This window comes from Gobio gobio, assembly GCF_949357685.1.
Source record: "Gobio gobio genome assembly, chromosome: 6".
Taxonomy (NCBI): domain Eukaryota; kingdom Metazoa; phylum Chordata; class Actinopteri; order Cypriniformes; family Gobionidae; genus Gobio; species Gobio gobio.
Window position 1 is genome coordinate 16443906 of NC_137102.1, and position 23336 is coordinate 16467241.

The 23336-nt window shown below is 39.9% G+C and overlaps 1 protein-coding gene across 1 annotated transcript; it reads right to left on the reverse strand.

Moving 5' to 3' along the window:
* Positions 1-216: 216 nt before the first annotated feature.
* On the reverse strand, positions 217-14952 carry olfm3b (olfactomedin 3b). Its single transcript, XM_079818391.1, has 6 exons — positions 14716-14952; positions 6341-6484; positions 5596-5751; positions 5014-5233; positions 4818-4924; positions 217-1666 (listed from the first exon to the last, which is right to left on the reverse strand). Exons 1-6 carry the CDS (start codon positions 14782-14784, stop codon positions 989-991), a joined length of 1374 nt encoding a protein of 457 aa, XP_079674517.1. The 5' UTR covers positions 14785-14952; the 3' UTR covers positions 217-988.
* Between the last annotated feature and the right edge of the window lie 8384 nt (positions 14953-23336).

The following is a 23336-nucleotide window of genomic DNA, read 5'->3' on the forward strand; positions in this document are numbered from 1 at the left end:
TGTGAATCTCAGAAATTCTCTCATCCACGGATTTCCTGGGACAAAGCCTTTGTTGCATTATGTTTGAAAATATGAAGCTGAGGTAACGTTATTGAATAATAGCATTTCAGACAAAACACCCTAGATTTGACTCTATTACTGCTGTCTGCAGTTCTGTGTGAAAGTTGGGATGTGTTTGAATGCAAAGCATTTCGAAGGAAACAACTTCACACCATGAAGACTTAAATGTAACAATTATTTATTGTAATTTCACTGTACACTGTGAAATGTTTTCAGCATGGATTGATTTTAAAGGAATTGTTCACCATAAAATTCTGTCATCATTTACTCTTTCACCTGTCATTCCAGATCTGTATGACTTTCTTTCTTCTGTGAAACATGAAAGAATATATTTGGAGCCCATTGTATGTTTACATACAAAATATGTTTTTTGTGTTCCAGAGAAGAAAGAAAATCATACAGTTTTGGAACAACATGAAGGTAAGGCCTTTTTTTATTTATAGAAGTCATAAAAAGAGTTGAAAAATATGTCCTAATTTCCCTAAATATTTGACAAGCTAAAACTAAGAGATGCAATCTGACAGATCAATATATAGAGTCCATAATAAGATTTTATTTTTTTCTTAATATTTCTAAGTTTCTAATGGTACATTTGTTACATTCTTTGTTGAATGGAGTATTACAGCTGAATACCACTGTTACGCACTGAAAGTTGCACAAACAACATTTACAGTAAATAGAACTTGAAAAGTGTATTAATGTCCTTTTCTGAGTCTGACTTTGAATTTAATGACGATTGTTTTACAAATGGAGGAGTGCAATGCTGACTGACATCTCCAGAGACACTGAACCTCAAACTAAGCTCATCTTTTGACTGAAATGTATAAAACCCATTACTTCACAGCAATACCAAATGGTGATAACAGATCAGTGTAAATGCAGAATCAGTGTCAGCAGAAAGTTTTCCTCTCACCTCAGGGTGGATCTCTCAGGATTCGTCGTCAGTTTTAATAATGTGGAACAGCGTGACGTTAAACAGTACCTGGTGGCCATTGTTCCAGCCGTAAAGTGCACGATCCCTGGCGTTGTAATCCAGCATGGACATGTGGAAGTATTGGTTATGGATGGGAATGTCCATGTACTCATAGGTAGAGGATTTGGTGGAATAAGAGTAATACACCTTAGCCCCGGTCAGATGGGAGTTGGTGATGTACAGCGTGCCGCAGATCATGAAGGACTCACCTGCATTTCGTTTGGAGTATTCTGTGTTCCAAGACTTCAGCACTTGGATGGTCAAAGGATCCAGCCTGCTGATCACTATATTCCCTGCATTCTGATTGGTGGCGTAGATGGCCCATAAACCGAGCTCGTCCGCCATCAGGTCAATGTCGGAGAACCCGCCCCAGGTGTACGGGTAGACGTTGTGGAAGCCAGCAGACTCAAGTGCTCGTTGGGTCGTGACCCGGCCACTATCGAAGCTGTATCTGACGATGATGTTGCTCTGGTACTTGTTGTAGTACAGGGAACCGTTGTAGACCACATGATTCGTGCCCGCCCAGTGGAACGGAAGGTTGTAGGTTCTTGACTCAACCCCAGCTACGAAGTCGCTTACCGATTTGTACTCCCGGACAATCTTGTTGTTTGTATAGCTGTCCATGTACCAAACCTGTATAAGAACATAACAAATGTGATGAGCAACATTTGAAACTTGAATTTTTTAATTATATTAAATTAATCATTTATAGAGCACAACAATAGGGATCAGGAAGTAAAAATAATTTTCTCGATACAGAAACTTTTTTTAGCGATAAACCTTTCAAGACACCATGAGCTTCAATGATGATAAGAGAGCTATTCTTTTGCAGAAGACATAAATTAGTGTGATTTCAAAATCAAATTTATAATCAAATAAATGTTGTTCTTTTGAACTTTCTTTTCATCCAAAAATCTGGAAAATTAACATAGCAAAAATATTCAGCAGCAGAGCTGATTTCAACATTTATAATGATAAGAAATGCTTCTTTAGCACCAAATCAGCATATAAGAACGATTTCAGTAAACTCATAAATTTGTGGCATTGACCAGGGCTTCCAAACTTTTTAAAAAGGGGACCAGATTCAGTGTTGTGGACACACCTGCAAGGCCGGTTCCTTTTCTATTATATATTATTGCTGTCAATCGATAAAAAAATACAAACTAATTAATCGCACATGTTTTCTGAACATTAAAGTTTTTAAATATTAATTTATATTGCAATAACTTTACATTCAATCTCCAAATTAATGTATAAACAACATAAAGAGAGTATATTGTTTAATATATTTGCCATCTTTTTATGACTGAAGGCCAGTATCTCTGATACCAATACTAAATGTGACACATTACAAATACATACATGCAGGTTTGAGACAGCTTTAATCATCTTTTAGTTAACTTTGTGAGTTAATTGATGACATTAATGACATTGCATGCTCGGGGTTTCTTTTGGGCTTTAATATGAAATTATATAGCGCATGCTCTTCAATTAAAATATTGTTTCTATATCTAGAATGGCTTTATGGTATTTAGTCTATAAACACATTTAATATGCACAAAACACAAAACAGATGCACAAAACTGCAAATGTATGACAAAAAATAGTCTGTTATTACTCATTTTACATTAAAAGTGAAATAAAATAAGATATTGTCCTATATTTCTGACAAAATACCACAGTTATTAAGTGTTACCACAGTGAATCCAGGATGGTGAATTGTTGGTTGAAAAGTATTCTAACTGGGTCGTTGTGGCTCAGTGTTTCTCCTGATTTGCACGTTAGTGTTGTTGATTAAGTAGATGTTGTTTCAACTGGCTTTAAACCAAATTAAATCACAGAGATTTGCAGCTTGTACCAGCCTCTGCGCCGAACTCGAACACTTCTCACTGGCTGTTTAGTGATCGTGTGATCGAGACACTCAGCATGTAAACACATTTGTGAGCTTGTGAGTCGCGCAGTACCAAGCGGCAATCTCCCGCAGTTTCTCTTGAAGTCAATACGGAAGTGACTTAAACTGCAATTCATCGACTGGCCGCTAGGGAGCAGAATCTCATTGAGCCCCATGTTAAAATGCCCAACTTTATAGCAGAAAAAAACCTGTTTACAGTCTGGTACAAATTGTGGTTTTGGTCTATACGCCTAATTTTGCCCTTCATGACAACTGTGAGGGGGGTGAATTTTTTTTTATAACTCATTCGTTTACATTATATAAAGCCTTAAAGTTCTGCATAATTAAGGGTGTGGCCACTTTGAGTGACAGTTGGATAGCCATTTATCTGCTGTCTGTTAGTCATCGCATCACCTCAGCTCCACCCACGTCCCGCCTCTTTGCCCATTTTCCATTATCAGGGAGTGATGCGTGATGACATGCTGCCAAGATGGCAACGGCTAACTCGTCCCTAATTTACACTTCAAAACTGCTCTTCAGAATCCTATGGGTGAAGTCACGGACACTACGTCCATATTTTTTTACAGTCTATGCGCAGTACGCACAAGTAGCGCTGTTTCTTTCCGCTTTTGGCGCTGTTTCCCTTCCCTAAAATCTTGTTGTACTGCCACCTTGTGTTGACATTGTGAAACTGCACGATTTGTAAATTATGCATGGTGGGCCACATACTATTTTAATAGACAAGCTGCAGGCCGTTTGAAATGTATCCCGGTCTGGACTTTGGACACCCCTGACCTAAAGTTTCACCATGTGAATAGCGGCAGGGGTGTGGTAATGTCTGTAGATGGAAAAGACTGTACCTCTCCTTGGTTTCAATGGATTACATAAACTGAGAATATTTGTTTTTGATTTGACTTACTTCGTTTAAAAGTAGACATTCCAAGCTTTCTAAAGACATATCTCTCATGTCTCATGTCTGTGAGGCAAGTATTCGCTAAGTTACAGTTCATTTTCAGGCGCGTTTCAGAATGGACTCAACCGTGAAAGAGACGGCAGAATGCTCATTATGTTTGTTTTTTTATTTTGCGAAAAGCACAGCATTTTGTTTTTATTGTGAGTGTACACAAATAAAAGTAGACACTTGACGAACTTAACATCACTTAACTTTCGAATGATGTATAACAACAGCCTGGTCCTACCAGACTCCTAATTTTTACAGAGAGTCTGGCCACTCTCCATTGCAGGTACTCTGTTGAAGTTTAAAACTATAGGATCTGCCCAGAGCCACTCTGGATTTGCCATAACCAATCGCAAACCTTTGGTCGTGACGTATGTCATCTCAAACTAGCGCACAACATCAACGTCATCGTTCTCAGCCACTCCCTCTGTTGGACCGGTTAAAATTTGACCGGAGAAAACCAGAAAATATAGCACAATCCCAGATGGAGTACAGAAGGAAAATGAAAATTGAGCGGAAGGACGTAGGAGGGTGGAGCCAGGCTAGTATAACACTTGTCTGTATGACCAAAAAGGGTTAAACAAAAGGACAACATTAAAACTTAAAGTTTTAAAATAATCAATAAAAAAATGTAAAGTTCAAAATAATGTTGTATTTTATTACATTAAATCATTCATAATGCATCAGGTTATACCACCATGAAAGTATTAAATTACACAGTCTTACCTTTGATTTTCATGTAATTTTTCCTTCAAATCAAATTGTATATGCTGTGATTGATCTCAGAGCTTGTTGGTTATGATCATGTCTTTGAGCTCTTTATTGAAGTTTGAATTTTTTATTTGAATTGAATTTTTATAGAGGAAAAATAATGAGAAAAAATAGTTCCTGGAAGCAAATGCTGCTGCAGGCTCAGTTGCATAACCATAGATTACCTTGTTGTTCATAGGTGAAGCCTGAGGGTCTGTCATCCATGCTCCAAACCTCGTTCCTGATGTCTTTACGGTGATGGGCCCCGTGATTTTCATCAACTTACCACAGGCTGAAGAATAAGAGCATTTTCTGTCTGAATGCACATACCATGCCATATAAGAAAAATGCCATCAAAGTCATTCTGAGTTTAAAACTCACTGAGCTTGTTCATGCAGTTCCTCAGTCTTCCCTCTAAGCCGAGGACCCTCTGCTGGAGTTCCTCATAATCGTACGCTCCTATCTCCTCCTGGATAGCAGTCAGCACCAGAGACAGGTTCCTGAGCTCCTGCTTGAACTGGGAAATGAGCATGGCATCAGTCTTATACTGCTCCAGCACTGGAATCAGCGGCTGCAGTTCATTCATCTTCCCCTTCAGCTCCTGAAAAAACCAGACGGACATTTAAATGGGAATCACATGAGGGGAGATTTGCTTACATTAACAGAAACAGATGTAAGAGCACAGCACAGCTCGCAAGACGTTCCGAACAATGACATGTTAGACCGCAATGATATTACATATTACTGCCTGGAAATGAAACATGACCTTTACAGGTTTACAGGATTTCCAAGAATGTTGAACTGCGTGTGGCCTTTTCAAATGTTTGTGAAGGATTAAGAAGCTTTTAAGCGGGATTTGATTCTTCATTCTTGGAGAGTAATGGCAAGAGTGTGGCTATTTCAAACCGTTCTGTTTATATGAGAAAAGACCATTGATTTTCTCTGACTTTAATGGTAGCCCACCTGAAAGTTTTTAGTCAATAATGTTCTACGGTTCGACTCGATTTGTCTGAACTTTGATCGGAGTCCTTTCATCTGGCTCTCCATTTTCATGACATACTGGAAATCCCTCTGGGTCCTCAGGTTCAGCACTTCGATTGATTGCGACATGTTCTGAATCTTAAGAGAGGAAGATGAAGTTAGGATACGTTACTCATTCTTTGAACTGCAAAAAAGGAAGAAGCAATTTCCAACAGGTGTAAATCAGCCCTGACACTATGTCTCAAAGGAATTCTTCATTTGCACAATTTCACCCAACACAACCAAAGCAAAGATAGAGAGATCTCAGAGACATGTACCACGACTGACACATTTAAAAAGGGACAAAAAAAAAGACTATGGTATCGGTTAACCCTATTACCTCCTTAACTAGCATCCTCTAAACAAAAAAAGAAACGGAGACGTCTTATGGGCCAATAACTATCGCTGAATGTTACAGGCCTTTTACTGTAACAGAGAGGAAAAGTGTAGGAAGTAGGAACAAGAGGGGGCCTAAAACTCCCTTCAGGCCTTTACGCATTACCATCATCTTTATGCTCCTCCACAATCAGCTACAGAGAAGCCAGGGGCATTCTTAACAGATGACAATGGCGAGCAGTCTAGCATAATGTTCTCAAATCGCTGCAATGAGAGCTTTTTTTATCTGAACCAGATCTCAATATAAAGCGACTTTAGCGATCTAAGACACACAATATGTGCGCACACACACCTTCTCCAGTAACTGGCGGAGCTGTCTGCTCTTTGCATCTCTGGAGCACAAGCTCTGTTCTGGTGCCACCACCGTACAGATGCAGCGGCCGTCGGCATCCTGCGCTGAACTGTACACCTGCCAGCCTTCCTTTGGTCTGATGGTCTGTACACACAAACAGATAAAATAAATATAAAATTCTAATGACATTCTTAATGCAATGAATTTCAATATGACATAATCGGATTTGTATGCCTCAAGCTTACTTTAGGCAGTGAAACTGAAATGAGGATATTTCATGAGAACTACAATACATTTGCATGGCACACCATTCACTACCAGTGCTTTGTTGTACTGATCATTTTGTTTTCAAAGTATAACTTATTACATTTTTTATATGAAGAGACTATTTTGGGGTAATTTGGAGCATGTGGGGGGCAGGGTGGCCAATAAAAATTATTTTAATATCTAAAAAAACCGAAGCAGCACAAACTAATTTTTGTACGGCACGAACCAGAACAAACGACAGACTATTTTGCTGACGTTTTGCGTTGGGTGAACAACTTCACGCAGGTATAATAACAAATCACCATTAGATTTGAATATATCAGCAACAAAAATAGTTTTTATTAAACAAATTATCAAAAAAGACTGATCTATTTCTAATTTCTAATTTATGATGGTTCTATGGCACAAGTCGAGCACAAACGAACGATGCCAGTTTTGGAGCAATTTAGATGACATGGGGAGGAGATTGGGTTTTTTCATTATTTTTTTCACTTAACAGGGCCTTATATTTGTTATTTATAAGGAAGGCGAATAAACAGAATGTTAATTTTAACGGCACAAATCGAGCACAAAATAATAGCACCGGTTTGGAGCAATTTGCACGTCACAGCTCCCAAGTTATATTTGTTATTAGCCTACTAAAGAGGAGAAATAGATACAGTGTTCATTTTAACGGCACAAACCGGCACAAAAGATTCCAGTTTGGAGAAATTTGGACGGCATGGGGTGGAAAGTTACATAACAGTTCATAAAATTTGTTTTCGTTATTTTTAAAGAAGAGATCTTATAGTTACAATATTTGTTTTAACGGCACAAATCGAGCACAAACAAATGGCACCGGTTTGGAGCAATTTGCACTGTATAGGGTGGAGAGTGACGTCACATCTCCCGAATTATATTTGTTATTACTAAAGAGGGGAAATAGATACAGTGTTCATTTTAATGGCACAAACCGGCACAAATTGAGCTCAAACCAATGATGCTGATTTCAAGTGATTTAGACCAAGTGGGGTGGAGAGTGACGTCACAGCTCCCGAATTATATTAGTTATGCGAAAGGAAAATAGATGCAGTGTTTGTTTTATCAGCATAAACCAGCACAAATCGAGCACAAACGAATGGCACCGGTTTGGAGCGATTTGAACGACGTGGGGTGGAAGTGACGTCACACAACCCAAAAAATTATGTTTAATATCGCAAACACCAAACCAGCACAAACGTTCGTTTTTGAGGCACAAATCAGAACAAACGTAGCACAATCGAATGGCATAGTTTTGGAGATTATTTCGTTTTATGGGGTGCCAACTTCACGGAGACGGCCGACCTGCATAAGCAGCGCGCCAAATGCTCACTGCCAATAGAAAACCATTTTAAAAAGGCGTCTCTCACTGCAAAAAATGTGTTCTGTCTGATCGGGGCCATAAACAGCCTTTGTCCCTGGCTATAGTTTTACTTGGTTGTTGTTTATATCTTTCCTGTCTTCTGCATTCCTTGAATATTGTGATTAAAGACTTATTCTAGCAATTCTCCTGCGTAGTCCTGACAGTCGGAGGATTACATGTTTGTTCAGAGCATTTTGTTTTATAAACGGGGCACAGTGTAATGTAGAGTTCCCTTTCACTGCGTCGGAACGACGAATTTGGGGACGCTCCCTTAGCAACAGCGTGTCTGAAGTATGAATGAAACATACGTTAGTATGAAGTTAGGCCACTGCATCACTGTGAAGCAGTTTTAAGGACTTCTGGGGCTCATTGCGGCTGTGTCTAACAGAATATCTCTTGGCCTGCTGCACGAGACCCTTACAGTGGTGACTGGGAATCAGGGGGTTTTCCTCGAGGGGATGTATGATCAGGGTAACGCGCAGATGCCTTCGTTCCCTCGTCATATGGAAGAGACCTTGGTTCCTGTCCCGAGGGCCAGTGCTGGGAGCATCATGTTGCCGGGAAACCATTTGAACTGATGCCTCCCTCACTGGTTGGGAGGTGGACATGGATGGCCACTTCGCGAGTGGTCCGTGGGAGACCCGGCATTCCTCCTGGCACATAAATGGCCTGGAAATGCTGGCAGTCTACAGAGCTCTGAGGAGCTTTTTTCCCGGACCTCCACGGCCGCCATGTCCTGGTATGAACAGACAATACATTTGTAGTTTCGTATCTGAATCATCAGGGGAGTCTGAAGTCGCGCCCTCTATGCAGATTGGCTCACCAGACCCTCCTGTGGTCCCATCTCTCAGAGTGATGTATGTCCAAAGGGATCAAAACCAGGGAGCAGACATCCTGTCGAGGCAGGGGCTGATGCCCGGGGAGAGGCGACTCCACCCAGAGGTGGTGGAGGCCATGTGCGAGAGATTCGGCCTAGTAGAAGTGGATCTGTTCGCGTCTCGAGAGACGTCTCACTGTCCACTGTGGTTTTCTCTCAGTGATGCAGACGTGGCCGAGGCTGCGTCTGTATGCATATCCCCCGATCACTCTGCTCCCGGGAGTCTTGGAGTGGGTCAGCCGAGAAGGGATCAGCCTAATCTTAGTAGCACCCTGCTGGCCGACCCGGGTATGGTTCTCAGACATTGTAGCACTGCTAGACGGTCTCCCGTGGCAGGTCCCTCTGAGGAGGGATCTGTTGTCTGAGGCACAGGGCACAATATTTCACCCCTGCCCAGAGTTTTGGGACCTCTGGGTCTGGCCCCTGAGGGGGCCCGGTACCTAGAGGCTGGACTGTCAGCAGATGTTATCGAGACCTTGTTCAGCTCCAGGGCTCCTTCCACCAGGAGGTTGTACAGCCCGAAGTGGAACGTGTTTCCACTTAGTGTGGGGCTCGGAGGATGAGGCCTGCGGCTCGTTCCAGAGTTCTAACCTGGGATCTGGCAGTGGTTCTTGAAGGGTTGGCTGAGGCCCCCTTTGAGCCGCTGGAGTCGGCTGAGCCAAAGAACCTGACCCTTAAGGTGGCTTTTCTCTTAGCTATCACTTCTCTGAGGAGAGTGGGGGACCTTCAGGCCTTGGCGGTAACGCCGACTTGCCTGGAGTTTGCCCCTGGCTGAGTTAAGGCCATCTTAAATCCTAGGGCGGGCTACGTGCCCAAAGTACCATCTAGTGTGGTCAGTCCTTTGGTTCTTCAGGCATTCCATCCTCCGCCTCACGCGACGGCGGAAGAAGGGAGACTTCACCTGCTCTGCCCGGTCAGAGCTTTAAGAATATATTTGGAGAAGTCTGCTCAGTGGAGGAAAGTGGAACAGTTATTAGTGTGCTTTGGTTCACCCAAGAAAGGGCTGCCTGCATCTACGCAGCCAATCAGTAACTGGATTGTCCAGGCAATCGCCACGGCCTATCAGGTGTGCAATTTGCCTTCACCTATGGCCGTGAGGGCTCACTCCACCAGAGGCATGGCCTCTTCGGTGGCCCTCCTTTCGGGAGTCCCTATCAGGATATCTGCGAGGCGGCTGGGTGGGCTACCCCACACACATTTATAAGGTTCTACAGCTTGCAGCTCCCTGCGATGCCTGGCGCTAGGGTGCTCCAGTCCTAGTTGTGCCCGGTCTCCGGCTTCACACTAGGGCAGGCGCTACCCTCGGTGTGGCCTAGTGGGTACTCGTTCCCCAAATTCGTCGTTCCGACGCAGTGCGAGTTCCCTCGAAAGGGAACGGATGGGGTTATGTATATAACCCTTGTTCCCTGAGAAAGGGAACGAGCACTGCGTCTCGTTGCCACACCTCGGCACGCCTGGAGCGCATGCTTCATCGCGATAATTGCCGTTGCTATGCGCCGGCCCCCCTTATGTAGCTTACGGGTATGCCGTCACATACTACGTCATGACGCAACACCAATCAGGATTGGAATAATTTCATTCATACTTCAGACGCGCTGTTGCTAAGGGAGCGTCCCCAAATTCGTCGTTCCGACGCAGTGCTCGTTCCCTTTCTCAGGGAACAAGGGTTATATACATAACCCGAGCCGTTTTGTTGACAGATGAAGCCGCCAACTGTATCGGATCTGACAGCAGCTGCATCACAAACCGCAAGTAAATGATTTCATAATGCCTTGTCTGTAAATTATGCTTTTATATGGATAATGTTTCTATCAGAACACTTACTGTTATTGTTTTCTATGCGATGACGTTAGCCAATCATAACAGTGGCAATTTACTGAGAAGCTTTAATGGAGCCGCCCTATAAGAACGGATTATTTCAGACAGAGGGTCAGAATGAATGTTGAAAAAAAATATTTTTTTTCAGCAGATATATTTGTTTGTTTGTGTGTGTGTGTGTGTGTGTGTGTGTGTGTGTGTGTGTGTGTGTGTGTGTGTGTGTGTGTGTGTGTGTGTGTGTGTGTGTGCGTGTGTGTTTGTGAGTGCGAAAATAACCTTTCAGTAACCTTTTCCTAAAGTCTTTATATATAAAATTCATTATAAAATAATTTTGAATGCATTAATTATGCCTTGTAATAACGCATTGTACAGACTCATGAATATTTGTAACCACAGTTATAATATAATACTATTCACGGTTACTCCTTAAAACACATGACAAACAACCAATTTCAGATGTAACAGGTTATCTGCAATTATTAAAATGCATAATAACTTTGGTTAATAGACAATGCATTATAATATACATTATGAAAGCCTTTATAATGCATTATACATACAAACTTTAAGTAAAGATAAACTTTCTGGCTAAAAAGGATCCCAAATCTGTGTCTCTCTGACTGTATAACACTGTACGCGTCATTTGAAATCATATAATAGAAATTGCACCGCATAGAAGAGGACACTAGCGATGACCGTCTGGTTAAACATCTGCAGTAAAAAGCTACTGCAGATGTTTTACCAGACGGTCATCGCTAGGATTAAGAAGAGGGACTCCTTAACATCCGTGACCAGAGAGGAGGACGCTTAGCAAGCTTTTGACCATTGTGGACAATGTCCATCACCCACTATGTCTATCTATCTATCTATCTATCTATCTGCCTGTCTGCCTGTCTGTCTCTGTCTTTCTGTCTGTCTGTCTGTCTATCTGTCGATCTATCTATCTATCTATCTATCTATCTATCTATCTATCTATCTATCTATCTATCTATCTATCTATCTATCTATCTATCTATCTATCTATCTATCTATCTATCTATCTATCTATCTATCTATCTATCTATCTATCTATCTATCTATCTATCTATCTATCTATCTATCTATCTATCTATCTATCTATCTATCTATCTATCTATCTATTTTTCTCCTTTGCTTTTATTATATGTACTTCACTGAATATTAATTTTGATTCACACTGATTCATCAGAATTCTGCAACCAATTCAAGCACACGCCACTAAAACACGGCAGGCCAAAAATAGTGCCCCATTGCAACACCTTCATGATAAAGCCTCTCTTTCTGTTTTCATCCCCCAAAATTCCCCTAGATTGTCTGCAACAATAAAGGGGCTTTGTAAACACCCACATTCATTTTCTCCTACTCTCGTAGCGGGCTTTGAAAGGCCGGCTCTGGGGACTAGCCTTTTACAGGCGAGCTGAAAAAGAGAGTTTTTTTACACATTTTGGCACACTTCCTCATGCTGCTGCAACTAACAACTAACTGCAATTTCAGCAAATTGTAACAGATCCAAGTTGGATGGGTACTTCCTGCTAGTTCACTGGCATTATGAGATGTGAGCAGAGGGATTCTGCTCCTCAAATAAGACCTGCAGCTGGGTTTATTAAGACTGGATGAGAGATCCTCATGACACTCTCACAGATACTACCGATTTCTTTAGTTTCCAGTCACATATGACATGAAATTTGTGCTACATGACAAGTAGTTGGCCATGCCTCAGTGCTGCAGATCTGATCTTGACCCAGTGCTAAAAAAACCCCGTAGGAATTGCTTACGGATTAATAGTATTGCTGAGAATAGAATCAGAACACTAAGAAAGAAAACATTTCCTCAACATTCAATACTGTAGATATACACCGATTAGGCATAACATCCTAATATTGTGTTGGTCCAACTTTTGCTGCAAAAACAGCCCTGAACCGTTGAGGCATGGACTCCACTAGACCCCTGAAGGTGTGCTGTGGTATCTGGCATCAAGATGTTAGCAGCAGATCTTTTAAGTCCTGTAAGTTGCATGGAAGTTCATGGATCGGACTTGTTTGTTCAGCACATCCCACAGATGCTTGATTGGATTGAGATCTGGGGAATTTGGAGGCCAAGTCAACTCCTCAAACTCATTGTTGTGGTCCTCAAACCATTCCAGAACTATTTTGTCTTTGTGGCAGGGCGCATTTTCCTTCTGCCACCAGGGAACCGTGGTCTGCAACAATGCTTAGGTAGGTGGTACGTGTCAAAGTAACATCCACATGGATGGCAGGACCCAAGGTTTCCCAGCAGAACATTTCCCAAAGCATCACACTGCCTCCACCGGCTTGCCTTCTTCCCATAGTGCATCCTGGTGCCATGTGTTCCCCAGGTAAGCAACCCACACACACCCGGCCATCCACATGATGTAAGAGAAAACGTGATACATCAGACCAGGCCACCTTCTTCCATTGCTCTGTGGTCCAGTTCTGATGCTCACATGCCCACAGTTGGTGCTTTCGGCGATGGACCGGGGTCAGCATGGAAACCCTGACTGGTCTGCGGCTATGCAGCCCCATATGCAACAAACTGCGATGCACTGTGTATTCTTACACCTTTCAATCCGAACCAGCATTAACTTCTTGAGCAAATTGAGCTACAGCAGCTCGTCTGTTTGATCGGACCACACTGGCCAGCCTTCGCTCCCCACATGCATCAATGAGCATTGGCTGCCCATGACCTTGTCGTCGGTTCACCACTGTTCCTTCCTTGGACCACTTTTGATAGAGACTGACCACTGCAGACCGGGGAACACCCCACAAGAGCTGCAGTTTTGGAGATGCTCTGAACCAGTCGTCTAGCCATCACAATTTGGCCAAACTTGCCCAAATCCAAACTCGCTCAAATCCTCAAGCTTGCCCATTTTTCCTGTTTCTAACACATCAACTTTGAGGACAAAATGTTCACTTGCTGCCTAATATACACCCACTAACAGGTGCCGTGACGAAGAGATTCACTATTCACTTTCACCTGTCAGTGGTCATAATATTATGCCTGATCGGTGTAGATTACTATTGAACTTTCAATATAACAAATTATATTAGTACTAAAATAGTACATTGAAACTTCATTTGTCTTTTTTACTGGTAAAATTACAATGTTAGCTTGCTGTTGCACTGTATTTATATAAAATAACTGCATGTAATTATTGTAATTATAGGCTACTCTTGTACTTACTGAAGGAAACATGCATCTTGATTTGCATTGCAGTGTAAACAGTATACTAATATAATAACTGAAATAGTGCGGAGAAAGGAAATGATGTGAGGAAAAGAGGGATGGTGTTACATGGTACATCTGTGAGAAGTCTAACATGCAAAATGCATGCACTGTTTATTTGTCAGACAGAGACCCTAATAAAAACCTTATAACGCTACCCCTAACCTTCATAGCAGCAAATGCAAATCTCCTCATGTTTCCTAAGAACAACATATACACAATAATTGCATTGTATCATATGATTTATATTTTAAATTGCATTTATCTAAAAAAGACACCTAATATAAAGTGTGGAACGTGAAAATAAACAGCCAATGCTCAGTAGAGGCGGATGTTTAAAACCATTGAAGCAACAGAAATAAGAGACTGAAAGCTTTAATGCTCAGTAGCCCATTAACTATAACAGAGGGTCTAATAAAATTATGTGGCCATTTGAGCTGCAGTCATAGAGGAAGTTACAGAAAATGGAAAGCAAGATGTTTCAACTCAAATTTAGAGTATCCCACATCTATCAAGATTTGTATATCCCAGTTTAAGTGTTACTGCATCTCCTTCTCTCCTTCTCTCTGAGGTTGTCATTAAAAGGATATTATCAGAAGAACGCATAATTCTCAGAAGACATCATAACATGACAGTGACAGCCTTGTTTGTCACTTTGCATATACATTTAGTCTTGCCTATAAGCTGTTCTATACGAGTCACTGGTGTAGCCGGAGCTGGGCTCAGACACGTCAAGTTTCTGTCGAAGTCAGTAAGGTGCGCATCACTCACCGCGGAAGGGCAGTAGCCGAGCAGAGCGAGAAAACACAGCGGCTTCAGCACCACGAACAGCGCCCGCATTCTGCCTCGAGTCTCCCTCCTACGTCTCTGTTACAAGCGGAATCCCTCTCCGGTGTTTCAGATCGAGCCACTTGTCAGTTTCTTGGGATCGGAGACCCCCGATAGAGCCGCTGAAAGTGCGTGCGCTGTCATCGTCGCTCTGGGCGCAGAAAAGTTTGAGAGATGTGTGGAGACTCTCAGCGGATATTACATCATTAGAGCATTTCAGTGCGGGGTTACTCTTTCATTATCCAAACCTAAATATCCCTAAGAGTAACTTAAGGGATAAAATCACGACTTTTATGTCTAGTAAAGATTACACATAACCAAAATGTTCATTATGTTGCTCAATAGAGGTGGGAATTGTAAGGAATAGAACGATATGGTTCTAGACTCCATGGATGATTGTTTTAGCAATTTTAGCAATCAAAAAAGAAAATATATTTGGAAAATGCAGAACTCTAATTGTATTTTATTTTAAGTGGCATAAATGTCAAATAACCAATGGGCCTCATTCATGAAACACGAGCAGAACGATTTTTTTGTGAGTAAATCGTTCGTAATGCCGTTCTGAGGTACATTTTCGGATTCAGGAAAATTTTCGTATTTTCAAAATGTTCGAAAGAAATGTACACTTACTCCCTACCACGTGCGTAATGTACACCGGCTCCCTACCACCTGCGTAATACATTCGAAAGTTCGATGTTCTTTTATAGGCAAACTGATGACACTGCATTTGGATGCATTGTAGCATAATATTTCACGAGGTTGTTTGCCCTGTTTTTTTTTTTTTTTTGTAGCTGAGAGTTGAAAACGGTCCAATTTTGGGTAAAGCGCAGTGCTCGTCACTGTCACTTTTTTACCCAGCCGTCCAATCACTGTGGAGGGGCGGGACACACCGACCAACTATCCCACTTTTGTACAACTACTGAATAATAAATAGCTAGTTACTGTATTTTTATATTCAGTAATATTCTTCAAAATGAGACTAGTAACACGTCAATCCGTGGATATTGCAAATCATTGCAACCAAGTATCTGACCGTTTTCAGAAGAGCACCAAGCATGCCACCCCTAGGGTTAAAAATCCACCTTCGGCTGGTACCCTAGAGTTTCCCATATGCAGCCCACAGCGGGTCATATGTGTACTCTCTAAGTCCTCCCCACGGGTAGGCATCTTTGGCATTCCCTCACTGGGATATGCTTCCCAGTGTACCTTGGTAATCCTGGGATAAGTGGGAGTCCTACGGCCTTAAGTGGCGCTTACGCAGGGCACTGGACGACAGCTGAGTGGCGCGGTTATATTGGAACCCCCATTCGTTAGTCACTAACGTACGTCGTAGTGACTGAACGAAAGGGAACGTCTCGGTTACGTATGTAACCCTCGTTCCCTGAGGAGGGAACGGAGACGTACGTTCCTCAGCCACGTCAGCTGTGCTGCTGGAACGCGGAGTTCAGATCTTGGCTCCGCAGCAAATACATAATGCGATGTTGCCAGCGTACTTCCTTATATACCCACGCGGTGGGGCGGAGTTACGCATGCAAATTCCACATGCCCATGGCTATGGCGTGCGAAAAGTGACATTTCACAAACTTCCCAGAAGAAGGAGAAGGAGCAGTCTACCCATCCGTCGCCGTCAGTCCGTGTCTTTTTTTGAATGGGATTGATAGAGACGTTAGACGACAGACCGGCGGCGAAGTCACGGCGACGTCATGGTAGGAACGAATACCTACGGCGGCGTGGCGACGGCGTATGTGAGAAATTGACTAAATTTTAACGTCTGAACTAGGCACGTCGCCTTATAAGACGCCTGATACATACGTCGTTTCTATGTACGTCGCCTTATAAGACGCCTGATACATACGTCGTTTCTATGTACGTCGCCTTAGAAGACGCCTGATATATACGTCGTCGCCTTACAATACGCCTATACAGAGAATTAATTATCACCTTTCCATCTCTCCCTAAAATGAAATAACTTTATTTCAATATAATAAATTACATACCCATCTAAATAATTCCTTAAATCTAAATTTAATATTGGAGAAAACTCTTGTTAATTTTGTGGAACTAATATTGAAACCACTGAGCATATATATTTTTTCATTATTATTATTATTACTCCAAATTGCTTTGGTCTCAATTGTACAAACTGTCATATATTATTATATGTGTAAATCTCATTGAATACAAACAAATTCATTTTGGTTTACTTAAGAAAGATCGATCACAATTGATTAATAACCTATTTGAACTTGCTAAATACTTTATTCATAATTGCAGATTTTTGAAAACCCCTCCTTTTCTCATTTTACTAATGAACTTAAAGCTTTTGCTGCTTCACGTTGTAGCCTTTCAAGTGAAAAAGCTTCTTCATTAGCCAGTTTTTTAAATAAGCTAAGAGCAATATAGCTCCTTACTATGTATTTTATTTTATTTTCTTCATTTAATTTTTTTAATTCCTTGCCCTTGATTCGAGACTTCATTGCTGTTACTTATTGTAATTTGCCACGTCTGCCTTTTGAGTATTTGCTTATTTTTCAATTAAAACACCTGATACATATACATCGTTTCCATGTATTTTGCCTTTGAAAGCATTTAAAAGTTTGCATTAGTATAGGCTAGATATTTGTTATAGGCTATTTATTTTACAGTTATTAGTTAACTTTCCCAAAAAGTGTCAATAGTGTTTACTACTTATAAGTTTATTTCATTTTTATTATTATTAACAATGTTAACAAATAAAAAAAACTGTCACAAATTGACAAACATTAACATTATGATCGGATTCCAATAAAGAAACGAAAAGAAAGAAAATAATCTGGGCTGCGTTTCCCAAAAGCATCGTAAACCTAAATTGATCGTAAAAACGATCGTACGAGTGATCTTAATATTAAGGTCTGTTTCCCAAAAGCATCGTAACTTAAGTAGCACTTGAAAATGAGCGTAGATCTACGAGTGCTCTTGAGTAGCCTAATCATAAAGCTCTAAGTGTAGGCTATCGTAAGAAGACAGAGTTATGAGGTCACCTACAGGACAACCGGCAGATTACACCTTTAACTTTATTCAAGTGCATTGTGCATTTATTCAAGTGTATAAGGTTTTGATTGTACTTTATTGTACACTTTTTTTTATTATTTTTGTTAATTTTAATATTCTCATTATTATCAATGTTGATTAAAAAAAATAACAGTTCTGCTGCTTAATATTTTTGTGGAAACTGACTTTATGATCACTGGATTTTTTTTTTTTATGAGGGCAGGTAACAAACAAACAAAAATATAAATACACATCTGAATTAAATGAGGATATTTATTTCGTCTTTTTGAAAGGTATCTTTTCTTGTTTTTTTTTTGTTCAGCCATTTTGTCAGTGCCTCAGCCTGTAGGTAGTTGCTTTATAGACGTGTTTTGATTGCTAATCCACATCAGATGACAATTATTAGGTGAAACGTTCAGAGGAAACGATTCCATATAAGGTTATATTTCAGCACTTCGCAAATGGACAGCGACTCTTAAGTAGCACTTATGTTCATGTTAATTACATTTTTGGGAAACGCACGTGGAATTGCTGCGAGTGATCGTAACTTCGCTCGTAGAACATGCTCTTTAGAGCTAAGATACATCGTTATTGGGAAACCCGGCCCTGAATTTTAAAACGATTCCAAGTAGGAACCGGTTCTCCATGCCCAATACTAATAATGTCGCATACCAAACATTCTAGAGCGCTCTTTAGTTCCTACTAAATTGTAACATGGCGTGCCTTTTTACTTGCCCATTTATCTAGTATTGATGGTCGTTGCAAAAACTGTCATGCAGATCGGCTGAGGATGGGAACCGATGATGGTGAATTTAAATTTTACTATAACTGTAATCATAGGCGCGAGCGAGATGATTGACAGGAAGATAGCGGAGGCACAAGCGCAAGATCAATTTTGTTAATAACAGAAAACACAAACCACAAATTGAGGGTTTCCCATTGAGGAATTTCCAAATATCTTTTATTTATTTGTTATAATTCGGGTATAGCTATTTTATGTCATCCGTCTTATTCGTTTTTTTAACAAAAGTTCCATAAACGCAAGTTTTTTTATGGTAGGCCTACTATTTTATTGCTGTTGTATTTTCATTAAAAATAGGGTAATAACGAAAAAAAAAACATTCGTTTGAAAGTAATTCAAGAGGAAATTATGAGGTAAGCAATATCATACGAGCAAGAGTGCTATTTTCCAGAGATACTAGCCTATATCAGCACGATTGCAAAATGCGATATTAATTTTATACAACAGTTCAATAAACAACAAGTAGTCATTTTTTACAGTTTTGCTCTATTTTTCCAACAAAAATAGATTCAAACAAAGTAGGCCTATGGGTTTCGTTCTCCCATAAATCACCGTTTTTGAACAGTCGGTTAGAACGAATTATAGTTGAATGATCCATTACGCCGCCAAAATAAATGGAATAAATACATTTTCCCAACATATTCATATTTCTATTATTAAAATATTATATTACAACATAAATTTTAAAATCTCATTACATTATTCAGGCAATTGAAATTACAGTGTAAGTGGATTTTGATAAATAGTAAGATGGATTTTGTTGAGCCTTATTTAATTTAATTCTTATAACAGCCATAGTGTTTCGTGGTAAATAGTGTAATTACTTAAAAGATGGTCAACAATATGTAACTTTACTTTATAAGAGGTGTGCCCTAAAAATTGAGCATGCAATTTTGAGAACACCAAGGAAAGGGCACGTTCTTTAGTCTGTTTGGATACTTAAAACACAAGTTTGCACAGCCTGTTTGGTTTACCTGTTTAGCCTACACGTTAGTAACATGCGTTTTGTCCGACTCATAGCGTGCGTTCTCGACGCGTGATTTAGGCCTACCATATAAGCGCGCGTTCTTAACGGAAACGCCCGTTTTCAATGACCCCAAAGCGCACGTTAAGAGCGCGTTTTTGTGGTAAACCACGCGTCAAAGACGCGCGTTTTGCTGTCAAATCGCCAGCGCCCCCACCAGGCGCGCCCACTCGCGATATTCCATTATTATCCAAAATTCTATTATGTAATCTTATGAGGGCACCTATAGACTGTTAGTCCTCTAAAATGTTATATAATATTGAGGAAATACAGAAATGATTTAGAAACGCACAACAGCAGCTACATATAGAATATATATATAGGCCTATATATATATATATAGGCTATATATATATATATATATATATATATCCATCGCTTTGGCTGCGCCCCTATGCGCCGCATATAGCGCATACCCACTTTGTGCGCCACTTAATGTTATGTTCGTGTTGTGGTGAAGTACAACCAATTAAACATGTTTTGAACATTTAAGACATTGTCTTTTACTTGGACGCTAAAGCCCTATAAGAGCCATTGCACACTTTTTTCTTTCTTCCTTTTTTCTCTTGATCTCACCCTAATTTTCTTTAATTTCATTCAACATTTTCTTCAACATTAAATGGAGAACAAGTCATTGTGAGCCAACTCTTCTTAAGTGGAAGAAAGCTACGTACTTCCCCCTCACATCCAACCTATTGGAAAGTGCAGATGAGTCATTAATTGGGTTTTTAAAATAACGAAATAGTTTTTAAGAAGAAAAAAAATATTTATGTAAAGATATAGTAAAATAAAAATTCCTTAAAAGTGACCAACTCTTCTTAAGTGGAAGAAAGCTATGGAAAGGGCAGTTGAGTCATAATTTGTTTTATAAAAATAACAAAATTAAGTAGAAATAATATTTATGTTAAGAGGTATAGCAAAATATATCCTTCAACATCCCAACATCAATATTGTGAACTAGTGTATCACCCATTGTATGGTCAACTGTGTAAAGTACAATTCTTACCATTTTCAAAGGTAAAAGCTCAGAATGACACATTACAGAATGTTATGTTTATAGATAATTACTGAATTTATGGGTCAATCTTTAAAGTTGTTAATAATTGTGAAAATAAAATAAAATAATTTGCACATAGCCCTTAATCACCAGGAGAAAGTGAGTGATAAAAAAAAACTTGTTTTATTATGCTTGTAAATAGATGACATCAACGATTTACAACGTACAATGCACAATATGTAGCAATAGGCTTAATATATTCAATGTCATCAGAACACATAGGAAAGTAAAAGAAAAAAAGTTAACATAGGTTAATAATAAATAAAGGAGGGATAAGAAAATCTAGAAAAAACAAGGATAAGATACTTGTGGTGGCAATTAGGCTACTTCTCACGACGTTAGTCTCACGAATCTGTTGTGGCGACGTACTTCTCAGCGACGTTGGTGTCACGCGTCTGTTGTGGCGACGTACTTCTCAGCGACGTTGGTGTCACGCGTCTGTTGTGGCGACGTACTTCTCAGCGACGTTGGTGTCACGCCTCTGTTGTGGCGACGTACTTCTCAGCGACGTTGGTGTCACGCGTCTGTTGTGGCGACGTACCCCTTCTCTCACGTAAAAGTACACGACTGTCTACTTCGGTAGGTTATCCGTGGCATTATCCGCTCGCCATACATGGCATTGGCACGCTGTTAAACACCTCGAAGGTAATTGGCTTCTAGGCGAAACCCCCATTCGTTAGTCACTAACGTACGTCTCCGTTCCCTCCTCAGGGAACGAGGGTTATATACGTAACCGAGACGTTCCTTCCTTGGACCACTTTTGATAGATACTGACCACTGCAGACCGGGAACACCCCACAAGAGCTGCAGTTTTGGAGATGCTCTGACCCAGTCCTCTAGCCATCACAATTTGGCCCTTGTCAAACTCGCTCAAATCCTTACGCTTGGCCATTTTTCCTGCTTCTAACACATCAACTTTGAGGACAAAAACACTTGCTGCCTAATATATCCCAACCACTAACAGGTTCCGTGATGAAGAGATAATCAGTGTTATTCACTTCACCTGTCAGTGGTCATAATGTTCCTCCTGATCGGTGTATATAAATACATTGACACCACTTAACTTAGTAATTGCTGTCAGGATATGAAGAGTATTTCAACCAGCATAACAAAAATGTTTCTGAAGCAAATCACCTACCCTGCTTTTAAGTACAACAATTTCAGCCTCATTTTCTTTCATTCAAGAAGCTAACTATACTGTACACAACATTGGTTGCTTCATGACTCATGCTATAGATACAGGTCTTGTTCGTGCCGAATAGCCTAATAGTGAAGGAAATACATGTCGGAATATTGCACTATTTAAAATATATGGATAGGAAATGGTTATCGGTTTCCAAACCAATTTATTTCATACCTTTTGATATGGGCCTACTACAACTGGCTTAAGTTGCTTACAAACATTCAGCCTAGAATACTCAAAAGATCAATACTCTAATATGAATATAGATACAAAAATATATTAAAGTTTAATGACATTTCTAACTATAAATGTGCAATAATGTTCTGAACGGTATTGCTATAGTACAAAAGGTTATGAAGTACTATAAAGTGCTGCCTCACAATACATACTTTCATTAAACAAGAAAAAAAACATATCTACTCATTATCTACAGATACAGACATGTATGCTAAAATGACCTCATCAGAAGTTAGAGCATAAACTTCACTGCAACTCTGCTCGCATTCTCAATTAGTTGCTTGGCAACACGTGTGGCTAGCCTGGCTTCTCTCTTTATCTGTTCCTTTATCAAAAAAGAAAGTTTTTTGTTTAGTGTCATATCAGTTTAATCGATGTCAGTGAAATGACATTTATTATTACTGCACAATTAAAAATAAGTGTGAAACCTGACGGCGCCATCTGGGTCCAGAAACAGATGTCAGGGTAAACAGGGTTAGCCATGTTAGATATCTTTTTGACATTTGTAATTAAGCTATAGATTAAATGAAAAAATACTTTTTTCCCCCCTACTGTTGCTCAAACAGGAGAGCGTGGCACTAGCAATGCCAAGGTCACGGGTTCAATGCCCAGGGAAAGCAAGAACTGACAAAATGTAAAAATGTGTACTTTCAATGCAATGCAAGTCACTTTGGATAAAAGCGTCTGCCAAATCCATAAATGTAAATGTAAATATACATACAGTTGCAAGAAAAAGCTTGCAGAATCTGTGAAAATGTGAATAATTTTAACAACATAAGAGGGATCATACAAAATGCATGTTATTTTTTATTTAGTACAGTTCTGAATATGATATTTTACTTAAAAGATGTTTACATATAGTCCACAAGACAAAAAAAATAGCTGAATTTATTAAAATGACCCATTCAAAAGTTCATGAACCATTGATTCTCCATACTGTGTCGTCACCTGAATGATCCACGGCTGTTTTTTTGTTTTGTGATGGTTGTTCTTGAGTCTTTTGTTTGTCCTGAGCAGTTAAACTGCCCAATGTTCTTTCAGAAAAATCCTCCAAGCTGTTCACATCCTTTTTCTTGCAACACTATATATATATATATATATATATATATATATATATATATATATATATATATATATATATATATATATATATATATATATATATATATATATATATATATATATATATATATATATATATATATATATATGCAGCAATAAAATATATATA

Coding starts and splice junctions, on each gene's coding strand:
- olfm3b (XM_079818391.1), bottom strand. CDS start 14,784: ATGCGGGCGCTGTTCGTGGTGCTGAAGCCGCTGTGTTTTCTCGCTCTG. Junction 5,234..5,595: donor TATTGACTAAAAACTTTCAG/GTGGGCTACCAT, acceptor TGGTTTTTTCAG/GAGCTGAAGGGGAAGATGAA. Junction 4,925..5,013: donor GAACTGCATGAACAAGCTCA/GTGAGTTTTAAA, acceptor CTTATTCTTCAG/CCTGTGGTAAGTTGATGAAA.